At 37.2% G+C, this 14692-nt stretch overlaps 3 protein-coding genes across 13 annotated transcripts in view; 1 reads left to right on the top strand and 2 right to left on the bottom strand.

Annotated features, from left to right (window-relative positions):
• Positions 1 to 1602: 1602 nt before the first annotated feature.
• The window catches only part of LOC147484285 (F-box/LRR-repeat protein At3g48880-like), a 76952-nt gene continuing 63862 nt past the window's right edge, over positions 1603 to 14692 (bottom strand). The window contains exons 1-2 of one of the 2 annotated variants that reach the window (XM_086578221.1): positions 3433 to 4143; positions 1603 to 2698 (exon numbers count right to left, since the gene is read on the bottom strand). In XM_086578221.1, the coding sequence (XP_086434347.1) occupies positions 1807 to 2698; positions 3433 to 3932 (1392 nt within the window). In that variant the 5' untranslated portion in view covers positions 3933 to 4143 and the 3' untranslated portion in view covers positions 1603 to 1806. Of the gene's footprint in view, positions 2699 to 3432; positions 4144 to 14692 lie in introns of those variants that run through there. The other variant, XM_086578222.1, reaches the window with a different exon arrangement.
• Positions 4640 to 6395, top strand: LOC147484291 (protein EARLY RESPONSIVE TO DEHYDRATION 15-like). Of its 2 annotated transcripts, none has more exons than XM_086580187.1 (3): positions 4640 to 4772; positions 5592 to 5969; positions 6066 to 6395. In XM_086580187.1, exons 2-3 carry the CDS (start codon positions 5624 to 5626, stop codon positions 6224 to 6226), a joined length of 507 nt encoding a protein of 168 aa, XP_086436313.1. In that variant the 5' UTR covers positions 4640 to 4772; positions 5592 to 5623; the 3' UTR covers positions 6227 to 6395. The 2 variants fall into 2 exon arrangements, with proteins under 2 accessions (XP_086436313.1, XP_086436314.1); XM_086580188.1 differs by lacking the exon at positions 4640 to 4772 and adding an exon at positions 5017 to 5321.
• On the bottom strand, positions 8044 to 14222 carry LOC147484290 (ferredoxin-dependent glutamate synthase, chloroplastic-like). 9 transcript variants are annotated; one of them, XR_015205198.1, is made up of 7 exons: positions 14207 to 14222; positions 14057 to 14134; positions 10366 to 11198; positions 9114 to 9256; positions 8908 to 9001; positions 8575 to 8818; positions 8044 to 8489 (listed from the first exon to the last, which is right to left on the bottom strand). XR_015205198.1 is itself a non-coding variant. In XM_086578232.1 (6 exons), the coding sequence occupies exons 2-4, from the start codon at positions 10410 to 10412 to the stop codon at positions 8941 to 8943; spliced, it is 258 nt and encodes an 85-aa protein (XP_086434358.1). In that variant the 5' UTR covers positions 10413 to 11198; positions 14057 to 14201; the 3' UTR covers positions 8044 to 8489; positions 8575 to 8818; positions 8908 to 8940. The 9 variants fall into 9 exon arrangements, 1 of the variants encoding a protein (XP_086434358.1); XR_015205195.1 differs by lacking the exon at positions 14207 to 14222 and adding an exon at positions 11345 to 11971 and having other exon boundaries at positions 14057 to 14180; XR_015205196.1 differs by lacking the exon at positions 14207 to 14222 and adding an exon at positions 11345 to 11990 and having other exon boundaries at positions 14057 to 14160.

Raw genomic sequence — 14692 nt, 5'->3', positions numbered from 1 at the left:
ATGTCATTAGGATTTTACAACTCCAATTGCATATTATTGTATAGCTTATAAATATCCCCACTCTATAGTCCCCAATGGAAAAGTATACAAAATTGGATTTTAAACTCAGACGTCACATAAAGTGACGTCTTTTTTTAATTTAAATTGGGAAAATGACGTCCGAGTTAAAAATAACAAATTATGACTTTAGAATTAGAAAGGGATGTGACTTAAAGTGACGTCCGATTTTTTTTTGTTCGGACGTTGGTTAAAGTGTCACCGAGCTATTTATCAACTAATAGCGAGATGAGAAATTCCCCACCTCCTCTATCAACTAATAGTCTATTACCTATGGTATATCATTCCCATGAAAAAGAGTTTTTTACACTCTATACGGTTTACACCCCATTGGAGATGCTTTTAGAATTATAGAAATTGAATAGATATATGTAACTTCAAACCAACATCAGATGAGTTGAACACTAAACTTGAAACGAACACAAGCAAAGGAAAGCTATTGGGAGGAAAGACAGGAAACTTAAATTATAAACTAAACTTGCTAGTAAAGTTAAGCTTTTAAATATGGTTTAGCTAGTCTCTCACATGGTAAGCATTAAGCAAGAGAGCAAATGTAAAGTAGAGAGACGTTTAGGAGGACCTTTGGTCCTAGGCGCCACGAAGCGAATTTTTTCTCATCCACAACAGGATATGAAAATCCAGCCCCATGCCAATCGTCATAGCAATACAGAATCCACCAGATGACGGTATTATCAAAATCAATTCAGACGGCTCTTCATTGGGTAATCCTGGTAGAGGAGGTGCCGGCCTCATCTTCAGGAACCACTCTGCACAAGTCAAGGGTTAGGCCCACGTTTTATAGGTCAGTGCCGTTCCTATGAAAAGGATTTGTGAGGTCTCGCGTTGGTGTTCTTGCACAAGGTCGTCTTGGGCTGGTTACAAATTTCACATCTGAATGCAACTTGCCAAGCCAGTGTGCTCAGTTTTGACAAGGCTTTGGAGCTAAAGAATGTGCTCGAGTCAGACTCTCAAGCGGCAGTCATGGCCTTTAACGGATTACATGACGGAGAAGAGCGACCGTGGGAATGCTGGAGTACGTGGTAATTAACTCCTGTCACGAGTCTGATGCGTAGTTGAACTCCTGTCACGAGTCCTGCCTCTATTGCTCTCAGCACTTGAAAGAGGACTGATCTTCTAGTTGAGCTCCCTGCAAAGGCACTGCTGACACTACGTATATGAAGTCGTCCCTGACGGTTCCACCATGACCATTTGAATAATTAGCCGCAGCTTCATCAGTATTCAGTGTCATTTTATCCGTGTCGGGCCTATCCCAGCTGCAATGATTCGGGCCTATCCCAGCTGCAATGATTAATAACGTATAGTAGTTCAAATCAATGCCCAGCCTATCAGTTTTATGATCTTCAAAATTGCTTTTTGGTGTTTTTAATTTCATTTAGTTGCTGCAGTTAAGGCTTAATTAATAATTTTTTTGAGTTGTGTGGAATGCCTAAATATGGTTCGTTAGGCAGGCCCAACTACTAATTATAACTTATTAATTTATTATATTGTTGTGTATTCACGTATTGTAAGAAATGCATGGGATGAGACTCTGAGGTGCATAACGTTTTCACCTGTTTTTTTGTAGAATTTGTGTTCGAGAATGACTTAGAAAATAAACATTAATCTAACCCAAGCAGCATATACTGCCACCATCCACAATTGGATATGAAAATTCAACCCCATGCCAATCCCTACAGCAGTAGTACACTAAACAAGTTTTGCGCTTATTATTATTGTAAGAATACCAGTTCATTTCTGCTGGATGGGAGCAATGCACCGCGTTAACTTTTGCTTCAAGTACTTGAATACCATCCGGATCCCTTTTCTGTCTCGACATCGTTGATCTATATAGGGGCGGCCTTCGGATCGGGGATACCACCCCTTCATGAATAACGCCCGCTCCCAATTCTTCTTCTCCCAAGTGATCTGTTCACTTTCAAACCTTTCTTGATCTCCTGTGAGAAGTGTATATACGTAGAAAGGAATAAAATTTGGATATGGAACTTCATTCTCAGTTGTCCACTGATGTCCATGTCCTTCATAAAGCCAAAATAATCTCACTCTTTCGAATAACGAAATGCCACCAAACAAACATTCTAGGCATACTTGGCAATCTGCAGTGGGGCAACGTTGGAATGTCTCGAGAACTAAATTCGCGTGTAGAAAGAGATTACATTTGAATGTTGTGAGTAGTACTTTATAAATTATATGGTTGCCAATACTGCCGTCATGAATCGGGTAGCAATGCGAAATGTTTAAATGTTTGAGTCTCTTGCATGAATAAATGATTATGGAGAGACCTTCATTGCATAGGTAGGAAAAACTGAGATCCAAAGTTTGAAGTTGTGGAATGTGAGTTGCTATAGAATAGGCTTCTGGGGCACGGATTCGACCAAATAATTTGAGCTTTGTGAGTTTCTTGGAATTCACACCCAACTCTTGTATGAAACTTGCCAAGTCAATTTCAGGTTCTTTTGTGCATGCGCATTCTCGTTCAGTACATGTATACACTGTACAACGACGAGGTTTTATACATGCTGCCAAATATTCCAACTCGATCCAATTACCAAAAACCTTTCTTAGACCATCAATTGTAACAAGGGACCAGTTCGGTAAAGTAAGCTGCTTGAGTTTAGGAGACCTGCCTCAGAAATCAGAATTAAAGATTTGCAACCGGTCAAAACTTATGCCATAATATTTATGAAGACTTTAATTTGAGAATGTTGATCCGTTATATATATATATATATATGCTGTTCAGGGAAAAGAACAAAGATCTACTTTCTTGAAAGATATTAGTTCAAGTCCTAAACAAAAACTCTCTCTAGCAATTATACATAAAAAAGTATAAGATTAGCACTATATCTGATTTTAAAGATTCACATGATCTGATGTACAAAACCAAATGCAAAACAATATAAAATCCGGCCGGTCCAAATCACCAAATGCAATGATGTACATGAATCAATTCATTAAATCAAGTTAATTATTTAACTATCACCTCTCTCTATATTAAAGAGAGTACATGTTATATTAAAGAGAGTACATGTTATGTGGACAATCTTTTTCTTAGGTGGCGTGACATAGGTATGCCATGTGGACACTAAGTTTTCTAATACAACATAAACTCTTAATCTTAAGAAGTTTCCTAATACAGCATAACTCTAATAAGTCAATCAACATCTGAAAATGAAATTTTATACTCCAAAAATTTATAATAATTATTAGTCATTTAATTTTTCACCAAAAATTTAGGGGATGCGAATTTTAGAAATGATTCCCATATGGCTGTGTCCCAAACCTTGCTATTTATTATAGAGTAATAAGATTGTGGCTTTTTTGATGTAAAATGCATGTTATGAATTAAAATGTTTACCTTGCGGAAATATATATCAAGTCTTCGTCAGTTGGAGCGCTATTGATTGAGAAGATCATACTAGTAACACTTCCCTCCGAGCGATCTACTAATTCCTTGAAAACTATAACATTCTGCTTCCATGAGGGGAGATAATGTTGCTTAACCGGATGAAAGAAATTGTCATCAGCATACAATCTCATATCAATTGCCTTCCACAGCAAAGGATCAAATGTAGCAGAATACCATGGATGACAAACGAGGGATATTACCGAGAACAATTCCTTTACGTTCAAGATTTTCTTAAATATTTTCATAAGAACATCTCTTGGAAGCTGACTCCATTGATCTTGGTTCTCACCTTCTTCTTGTTTTTCACTCCACTCATTTTGCTTCTCATCTTCTGCCTCTATCTCCATATTCCTAGCTAATTGGTAAAATAAGTTTGTATATATGCAGTTAGAACGGCAATACACAGAACTGCAAAAGGTAGCTCGTATTATATTAGAGAGAAGTCCCATGCTAATAAGACTCTTAAAATTCGGATCTAGTTGGTTCCTCTATTTTCTCTTTCTGGATTTCTAGTGCCCATATATTTTCATACTCTGCACTCTGCAGACTGCAATTCTGCATGGACCATTGCTAAAATGCAGAACATTTTTACAGGAGGATTTGTTCATGTAGTTGGTACAAAAATTAAGGGTTGTCAATTTAGCTACAAACAAGTACAATTTTTTGGTCGAACAATTTGTTATTGTACGAGTCGAGTGCCACCATGCCTTGATCAATTCCTTGTGTACAAATTTCAGGTCTCACCTACTTTTTCCATTTCCAACTAGGGCTCGAAATGGAGCAGGTTCGGATCAGATTCTCACTCAAAACTCTTTACCATATTTGGATCCATCTGGATTCGGGTCGGATTTCGGATATCCATATCATTAAAGAACACAAATAAATACACTATTTTAATGATTTTCATATATAAATGTAAGAAATAAATTAATTGTTAGGCATCAAAATATAAATCTTGTTAAAATAATTTGGGTCGGATTCTAGTCACAAACATATAAACCATATTCGTTAAAATGGATTCGGATTTGGGTCACATCCCGTAGCATTTCCAGCATTATTTCCAACCAATAGATAGTCTACAAATACCCAATTTTGACTTGTTTGACGGCCGTCTTAGATAAAGTCTTTAGTCAACCCGAACCTCAGCTTCGTTACACACCAAACCAAATCAGGTTCGGGTCTGGGGAAAACTTTCCACCTATATAAACACTCATTTCAGATTAAAAACTTTCACAATTCGCGGAGATTTTTTTTGCTCTCTGCATAACTTTAATCTTTCCAAAAAAAAGGTAACATCAACAAATCATCTAAAATTTTACCTTCTAATGAGAATGAATTGATTAGATCTGAGTTTCTTTGATTCGATCTGTTCTTTTCGTGTTATAATGTGGAAAATTGATCAAACTTGAATTGAAATGATTTTCATTTAGTTTCTAGTGGATCTTGATGTGATTTCATTGGATAAGGACGATCTGTGTAATTTATATGACTTGTGTGATATGTGCAAGTGTTATATATGTAGAACTGCAATTTAAAATTTTCTTATTACAGAGATTAAAAAAAAAATGCATGATCTGTTTGAGTTTCTGGTATTTGAGGCATTAACAATACTTTGATATGTCTATATGATAGATAGCATGATCCTCAATACAGTTTTATGCTTCATTTGATTCTTTGTTCTCGTAATATAGCTGTGATGTATGTTTCAGAGGCTTGTATGTACCTTTGATTACCGGGCTCGTTATTGTATTGAGGCGATATAGTTTTGATTCGAATGTAAGAGGCTTTTTAGAAGATTGCCTTGTTAGTCACCGCGTGTAGGCCTATCACACACAAAGGCAGGTTTTAATGATTGTGGTTTTGCCAATGATTTCTTAAGTGCATGTCCTGTGTGATATTCATTTTTTTGGCTAAATTTGTAATGGATAGTACTATATGAACTCATCTGGTTAGCTTTTTGTTTGTAACATATTGTTGAGCTATGGGACATTTGTTGTATTAATTGTATTGATCTTGTTCCACCTCCCATTTGAGTTGACTAAATCTGTACTCCTGAGAGGCAGTTATATATGGAATATCTACTAACTTCCCAATTTTCTTTTGTTTAGATTACCCTGAACAGCTGATCAAGATCTAGGTGATGGCGTTAGTGTCAGGAGGAAGATCTATGCTGAACCCAGATGCCCCTCTCTTTATACCAGCAGTTTTCCGTCAGGTCGAGGATTTCTCTCCAGAGTGGTGGGAATTGGTGACGACTTCAACATGGTTTCATGACTACTGGCTCAATCAGCACCAGGAAGAGGAGAGTTTCATTGGAAATGCCGAGGATGACATTGCCAATTTCTTGCCAGATACCATTGATCTAGGAATTGATGAAGAATTTCCCAACCTGGAGGCTCAACTGGAAGAGTGGGTTCAGTATACTGATGCCATGGAAGCATGTCAATCAGACTTCCATGCACTCCAGAAAGAGAAACCCCAGAATGGTTTAAGTTTCTTTCACACTGTTGGATCTCTTTGAATTTGTCTTTGAAGATTGAAGGTCTCATTCTATTTTGCATGATGGTTCTGTTTTTAAACAGGTTTGGAGTTGGATATGGAGGCTTTCATCAAGAGCCAGACAATGTCAAAATCACCCAAAGAAAGAGGACCCAGATCTCCAATGGTATCTCCTAGGTACATTGAGAAGCCAGTGAAATGGAGCCCAAAATGTAGCCCTCGTCGCATCAACCAGCCTCGTTAAAGTTGATCAGTTGAAGCTGGTAAACAGCAGTACCAACAAAAATTGAGTTAGTCTCACTTGTTTTGTATAGAATGACCAAGTTGTAACTCCTGTATTTCACATGTTCATGTAATCTTCTCGTTGTAAGATATCCTAAAAAAGGAAAGCAAAAAAATTTCACTGGTGTAAATTCATTTTTAATGGCTCCTACTAGTCGCTAATCTGCAGCTGCAAACCTGTGTAAATGTGAACACTGATGACTTCTTGGGTCTAGGTTGATTACTTACTAGTTACTACACTAATACAAAAGCCTTCTCGCGATATTTTAAACTAACTATTATCGGTAATTGAATGTTTCCGAGAAAATAACGATATTTTCCGAAATTCTCTTGGTAAGATTGTAGGTTGAATTTATTTTCTTCTTATGCATCACATATGCACTTATTGTTTTCTCAACTTATCAATTAAGCAAAAACTAAATTAGAATTGAAAAATGTATTTGTGAATCAAAATAACAAATAAAAAGTAAATATTTACAATTATATTGTCATTATAGCTATTTGGAGGAGATGCTTGAATCTTAGAAAGAATAGTATGAAATTAGTATGAAATTTGTTGATATTAGCTTGAATGAGAAAAACCGCGCCATAGAAGCCCATTTAGCAGTCCAAGCCCATGCGGTGTTGGCAAAACCACACGGTTTTTCTAAACCACCGCGTGAGTGATTTGATACAGCACCAAAGCTGGAATCAAATATTAGCTGATTTGGTGTTTGGTTTGGTATTTTTTTGGTGTTTTCATCAACATGTGACTCTCTTGAAGTTGAAAAAACATCAAATTGTTAGAAATTCGGTGTTTGATGCTAGGTTGATATCACTCCTAAAGATGCTCTAAGTACTATATTTCCTTTATCAAATAACAGTGGGATACTAATGGCCTATTGGTCAAGCCTTGGGATGTTGGGCCCAAACCCCAAAGTCTTGGGTTCAATTTCGGCCTTCAACGGAATAGCATCTACCAAATGCAAAGAAAGCTGAAGACTAAGCATGACTAGATGACAATCAACCAATGGTGCCCCAACACATTAGCTGCATCAGAAACCCTCCCTAAGTACCATATTTCCTTTATCAAACAACAGTGATCAAACAACAGTGGGATACTAGTGGCCTACTGGTCAAGCCTTGGGATATTGGGCCCAAAGCCCCAAAGTCTTGGGTTCAATTTCCACATTCAACGAAATAATTTCTAATGGCCTACTGGTCAAGCCTTGGGATGTTGGGCCGAAGTCTGGGTTCAGTTTCCACCTTTGCAGGAATAAAATGGAATTCAAGGGTAATGGAATAAAGGCCTAACTTCTAACTATCAAAACCAGTGTTATTAGACCCAGTCCGGCCCGGCAGTTTGACCCGGTGAACCGGCAACCCAATCACTACACCGGATTAGGTCATCCGGTTTTCAATTAAACCACTTAAATCCGAACGGTCCAGTTGTGTTTTCGAACCAACTTAACCACAGTATTATTAGACCCGGCCTGGCCCGGCAGTTTAACCTGGTGAACCGGCAACTCGGTCACTACACTGGGTCCGGTTTCAATCAAACCACTTAAACCCAAACGGTCCAGTTGGGTTTCCAAACCAACTTAACCAAACAAATTGTAAAAGTTCATTTTTCTGTCGATGGTGAGATTCGAACCTTGGGTTAAAAGAGAGGGAAAGTGGCACAACCACTTCACCCCAACTGTTGGTTGTGATAATTCATGATTTTAATTTAATTCTTTGTTACTATATGTTTTTTAACAAAACAAAACACATTGGCTGGGTTTGAACTGACAAAGAAACTACTACGCTACTCACAATTTCATAATATTTAGCCATCAAATTTATACATAATATATTACTAATAATAAATATAATTATTAATTATATATGTTCAGTGACCCACTGGTTGAACCAATAACCCAGTGACCCACTACCTCCACCAGGTCAGCGTCTGGGTTGGATCTGATAACTATGATCAAAACAATAAAAGTGGGGACATTAATGTAAGACCAAGAGAGTAACGAGGGACCAAATACACTCTTTGTTCCATGGTATGTCATCTTTTCTAACATTTTCATGCAGTACTAAAAGATGCATGAACACTAGTTGGTTCCTGCCATGAGTCATAAACTCATAAATGTTTTTCAAGTAACTTCATATGGATAACCTTGGGGATGAGTGTGTCATCCTCATCAAGAATGTATGCCAAACCACCAGTCATTCCAGCAGCTACATTTATGCCAACTCTGAAAGAAAACCAGAAGAGGCGTTAAACTCAAGTCATTTGCTTGATAAACACAATGAAAATAGCATCATAAAATGCATCCTTACTTCCCAAGTATGACAACACAGCCACCAGTCATGTACTCACAACAATGGTCTCCAGTCCCTTCGACCACTGCTTGAGCAAGAGAGTTTCGCACTGCAAACCGTTCACCATATCATCCTTCCCTCTAATGAAAACTTGACCACCAGTTGCGCCGTATAAGCAGGTGTTCCCTACTATAGTTGCCTCTTCCGGAACAAACCCAGTAGTTTCTACCAGGGTCACAACCAACTCACCTCCAGCCATACCCTTGCAATACAAAGTTTCCATGAAAGAGTTGTTGATGGTGTTAGTGCAGCATTAAGTTGCATAGAAATAGAACAGCTACTATTACAAACCTTTCCTACGTAGTCATTAGCCTCTCCAACTAGTCAAATGCTCATTCCAGGAGTCAAAAAACACGCAAAAGATTGCCCAGCACTTCCTTTAAACCTGGAGCTTGAACAGGATATTTAGTATTTAAATTATTTATTCTTTGCACATCAGCTTGCAACTTTGAGCGAAATCTAAAGGAGTTATAATTTTCACACAAGTGCACACTTACGTTATATTCAGTTGTCCAGCAAAGCCAGTGTTCCCATATTTTTTGGTGACAACACCTGCTATGCATCCACAAACAGCACGATCAATGTTGTAAATCTTCATGGTTTTACAAACGACTTTTTCATGCTCAATTGCGTCAGAGATCTGTGGCCTGTGGGAAGGGGGAGGGGGTAATGGAATATCAGTTGAAGATGTCATTTAAGGAATCCTTAGTCTTCTTAACCCTTGTCTGACATATTTAGTAGTGCAGACGCCGCATTTAAACAAACTGACCATCTGATTGTAATCACCGTAGCTTGTACAAGCTGATGACACTGATGTAGCACGACCAAAAGGTCTAAATTCTTATCAAAGCTTGTATGGATCTCTAAACTGTGTGCTAGCACTGAAACTATTTCATAGTTCAATGGATGCCAATCACAAAAAGGAAATCAACTAGGGCAAATCATGACGTTTTAGAAACTCATGCTGGGAACTCAATTCAACCAGCATTTCCATGAGTTCTGATTCTATCAGTGTCTAAGCTATGCATTCCCCTAGAGTGACATACCGGTGGAGATATTACAAGTTTTATTAACTTGAAAATATATAAGGTCTAAAGTCTTGTAACAAAGAATGGTAACATTACTACAGAGTTATTAGGCACAGAGCTCATGTGAATCATGACTGGGTCTCCATTACCACAAGCCAAACATGTTTCCCTGTATTTTTCTGATAGCATGAAGTGTTGACATTTCCATGCATTCATCATTTTGTGCGTAGGCAAAATTTTCAACATACATCCTTTTAAGTACATGGAGGTGAAAAATACTGACTTGCATTGGGAATGCTCTAAGTACTTTACTTTTAAGTCCATATGTTCTCCATCGGATTGACTTCTTTCTCTTTCAAATACATGAGAGGGGGTTGACGTCGACTATTAGACAAGTGGTGGGAATAAAACAGGCAAACTTCAAAATTATGAGTGCTTTCGATTAAATTCCTACTCTACTTAATATGTTGATATTCATTCACCAATGATTCAGTCACATTCACTCTCAAACAACATTTACCCAACACTACAGTTTACAGATTATCGAAAAAAAGTAAAAAACACACACTACAGTTTACTGCTTTGCTCATATATTCAACACCCAATTGACGCGTTATAATATGTTAACTGCAATACCAGTCATACAAATAAACCCTAAAAAAGAAAGTAAAAAAATGTTCTGCAAACATATATAATAAGTAAAATATGGTACTTGACTTACAAGTTTCCAGAGCTTTTCAAGCACGAACCCATGGCGTTTCCCGCCATGCTGCAAAAATAGCAAACCTCTCTCTCTCTGTGCAAAGCAAAACCCAGCTGCAAAAACTTGCACAACAAGGCAGGCTATTTGCAACCGCAATTTTTTCTAATGGCACCCCTAAAACTTTTGCTGGGATTTGGTATTTTGGAAAGGATACTAGAACCTCTTAAAATAGCAGTGCAATCTTTTGTTATATCCTAAACCATTGTTTACAAACATGAACATCGCCACCCACGAAGTTCTATGATCAAACTCCCAAAGAAACTTGTTCAATATGCATTTTTATAAAAGCACTCTGGACTAAATTCTGCTAGGAGACAAACAGTCTAGGAGAAGTTAACTGTATGAAAATCCACATAACATCAAACCTTGAAGTAGGTTCACTTGCACAATAACTGTATTTATTTTTCTGGAAACAGCACTTTATTACACCCCACACTTTCCTCCAGGTCCTCCAAACAAGAATGACGGCTTCAGGAATACCGCGCCCGGATCATATAATTCTAGACCATAACAAATACAACGTCAATATAACTCTCGAAACTATGTACAGGAGTGTAGTACATCCAATTTTCATCCTCATAATGGAGTGATCGAATATAGCAGGCCCTCTTATAGTCATCATGAGGATAGTGTCCATTCCCCATTGGTGCGACTATCATTTGGTGGCCCTCCTGCCAGTCCTCCCCAAGCAATTATAGAAGCACCCCCATCTAGTTGTGGAAGTAGAGACTTTGGCCAATAGCCTATATGGATATGATGTAATGATAACCACCATTTTCAGGTGGCGTCAACTGCCAGAAAGGGGGAAAAAATCAATAATAATAAAATACAAATTGCACTGCATTGCACTAGAAATTCAAAATAAGAGCATACAACCAATTAATGAATTATTCTAACACAAAAAAATGCCCCATGACCAAGATAGCCCAAACACTACCCAAGTAGCCGCGACCATTACAAAGTATACATGAATGCCCCATGAGCATTACAGATTCTACAGCCGGTAGCAGCATTCCAACAGAACTTGGTACATTATAAATGCATGGGGGCGGGTTCGAAAGAAAATGTAGTCGCTCCTCATCTCCTCATCAACTTTGAGGGAAACCAATTTTTCAGCAGATCCATGTGCTAGAATGGGGGCTTCACTTCCTAAAGGAGCCAAGCAATGGTGGAATCATAGAGCTGAAGAGCAGACTTCATATCAAGGCTTGAGGACCAAAACTCAACCTACTTTAGATCACTTCTTGAAAAAGTAATGAGGAGAATTGTACTGTAGTGCCACCAGTTTTAATGATTCTTTCTCCTATAACTTTCAATGTAACCTATTCTTTTGCACTTTTGCTTAATACAAATGACCCTTTTGATTATGGAAGATGTATGGTGCAAAGGCTGAAACTAACCCTATCTATAATGGACACACGAGTGCTAATAAACAGAATACAACTATACAAGTACTCCAACAAGGTATAAAGTGAGGGATTTTCTAACTACTACACCTGAAATGTCTTGATGGGTGGCTTGTTGAGAATTTTGAACTGTCTTTCCAATTCAATATCTTCTTCATCTGATAAAATTCTCCCTCCCTTAACACCATTGGCAAAGAATTAGGGACAAACCCAAAACCGCTAAATTGATAATAACCTTCAAACTACTCATGATAAATCCCAAGCAACCCTCTGGTTTCAATGGTGGAAGTAGAACTATTTGTCATGTATATATAAAGTACTTAGATGAAATGCCATTACGGGTGTGTTTGGCAACCAAGAATTTAGAGTAGAATTCAGAATATATTTCCGAAAATTAAGAATCACCTTGTTTAGCAACCTTTTCTGCACTGGAATAGAAACCTCAAATCCCTAAAATCAAGGAATTGTAAGTTTCTATAGGGGGCAGAAACTTGAGATTTCCATATATTAAAGAATCTTAATTACTTGAAATTGTAAGTCTTGGAATTATATTTTCAATTCTAATTCCATAGGAAATCTTCCAAATAGACCCTACTTGTAATTTGATTCTATACTTGCTACTAAAGTAGGTTTTGATTTCTTAGTATGACCAGGATAAGAAATAATCTTTGAGTGTTTACAACCTTCAAGCTCCAACCAGTATAGCCAACCCATCCAATTTTCCCTATGATTATATTCTTACCTTTTTTTTTTTTGTTTAGTTAAACAATTCTTACCGCTTTGGGAATGTACTATTCCCTGAAATTATGGCTATGTTTGAAGTGAGGGAAATTCGGGAACACCCTCGAAGGCCTTGACTGGTGGGTTTTGAGAAGGCAGAACTGTCTTCTTCCGAGATAGACTTCTCACTCATTCAAATCCATATTGGTGAAGAATACGGGCCAAAATCTTGAATCACAAAATTGATGATAATCATCAAGCGACCTTGACGAGATTCCCATTTACTCCCTTTATTATGTTTTCCATTCATATAAAAAGTGTTGAAATGCGTTGCATTTTCACTTAATCCCATACTACACTTAATTGTTGGAAAGGGTTTGAAATTTTATTATGACCTGGATCAGAAAGAACTTTAGAGTGTTTATATTAAGAGAAAACATTTTTAGCAACAATGATGTCACTTTAAGTGCAATACCTATTCCAATGTTCATTGATGATCCAACTGGTCTCTGTCATCTTCTTCTGCTAGACAATATATGTTCTTTCTTTAGGTAGATAACTTTCAAGTTCCAAAATATAGCTTAATCCATCCAACTAAACATAGATTCTATTGCTTTGGTGATCTAATGTATCTCCTCCATAAAAAAAAAAAAGGTTACGAAAGTGAAAGAGTTTTTCTAAGTACTTGTATTTAAAAATAAATAAAATGTTCTTCATTGAATTGACTTCTCCCTCCTTCAACACCCTATTGGCAAAAGAATTAGGGGCCAAAATCACTGAATTGAAGTGGGTGTGGGAATACTTTTCACTAGTGTTTAGATGCCTTTTATTAGTGGTAGTTTTATACTAGTATATCATGGAGCGTGGGGAGAACAAGCGGAGGAGACGGGACATATATTTGGGCTTAATGACAAGTGATTTTTCTCCCCATTGCAAGGGTCACTCGCTATCTCGTTCGACTATCTTTTACTGTTGTAAATCTTTTCAAATTCGTGTAAGACCATAGGAAAGAAAATCTCAGTGTTTTCTATGTTATTGTGTTCAGCGCTTAGAGCATTCCCAATACAAGTCACAATGAGGGGAAATTGAGAGTTTTCACCTTTGAATACCAAAAAACCCTTGCCCAATGCAAGGGTGACAAAGTCGGTGACACTCAGGTTAAGCACTTGGAAGTGTTTTGTGCACATTGAGATCAATAATCATTTATCTTACCAAACACTAGAAATCCAATAGTAATCACGCGCAACACAACACTTATCTCTCCTTACTTGTTATGTTCATATTCATTGACCACCCATTGTAGATTACTCCAATGATTTGATCACATTTGTCCTCAAAAAACAGATACCCAACACTAGAGTTTACTACTTACTTCCATGCCAAAAAAACAAAAAAACCCAATTGACGCATTTGATCAACCAAATTAACTACAACTCAAGTCACACAAATAAAACACTAAAAACGACTAGAAAAAAAAGTATGTTATACACACATACAAAAGAAAGAGATGGTACTTGACTTACAAGGTTTTAAAGCTTTTCACGCACGTACTCATTGTGTTTTGAGTTGCAAAATAGCCAAGCTCTTTGCTCTCTCTCTCTCTGCGCAGAAGGAGCAGAGCAGAAAACGTAAACAATGAAGAAACGTTAACAAGGAACTGTGAGTGGATTTACCAAAAATTTCTGTGAGCCAAAAATTGTTTTGTTTAAATATCAAAACAAATAAGTAGCTGAGATAAGTAGAGAGGTAAAAAAAGAAACAAAAAAATAAAACGATTGTGGGGTAAAAGAAGAGGCAAGATTAATGGAGAGATTGACTCATACAAATTTGAAGACTGAAACGGAGTATTCACTTTTGTAAATCAACCAAATTAATGACCATGATTACCAAATTAACCTACAAGTCAACCAAATTATTCTACACGGCAAGACTAATGAAAATTATTCTACAAGACTCTTTCCTCTCTATTCTCTATTACCAAATTATTCTGCAAGGCAACCAAATTATTCTACACTGCAAAATTAATGGAGATCTTGACAGACAAGACCAAGTACACCTCGCAATGCTCCTAATTCTACAATTTGCAAAGATGATTTCAAAGGCAATATTAATGGAGATCTTGATAGGCAAGAAAAAAATTGAAGGCTGAAACGGATGAT

Source organism: Coptis chinensis, chromosome 8, assembly GCF_015680905.1.
Source record: "Coptis chinensis isolate HL-2020 chromosome 8, ASM1568090v1, whole genome shotgun sequence".
NCBI classification, from domain to species: Eukaryota; Viridiplantae; Streptophyta; class Magnoliopsida; order Ranunculales; family Ranunculaceae; genus Coptis; species Coptis chinensis.
This window is presented reverse-complemented; position numbering and strand designations above follow the sequence as displayed.

Bases quoted from the DNA above. Each gene is read 5' to 3' on its own strand.
- LOC147484291 (XM_086580187.1), top strand. From the start codon at position 5,624: ATGGCGTTAGTGTCAGGAGGAAGATCTATGCTGAACCCAGATGCCCCT. The intron at 5,970-6,065 runs GTTTAAGTTTCT...GTTTTTAAACAG, and splicing joins GAAAGAGAAACCCCAGAATG to GTTTGGAGTTGGATATGGAG.
- LOC147484290 (XM_086578232.1), bottom strand. From the start codon at position 10,412: ATGGCGGGAAACGCCATGGGTTCGTGCTTGAAAAGCTCTGGAAACTT. The intron at 9,264-10,365 runs GTAAGTCAAGTA...CCCTTCCCACAG, and splicing joins TTGAAAAGCTCTGGAAACTT to GCCACAGATCTCTGACGCAA. The intron at 9,002-9,113 runs GTAAGTGTGCAC...TTCAAGCTCCAG, and splicing joins GCTGGACAACTGAATATAAC to GTTTAAAGGAAGTGCTGGGC.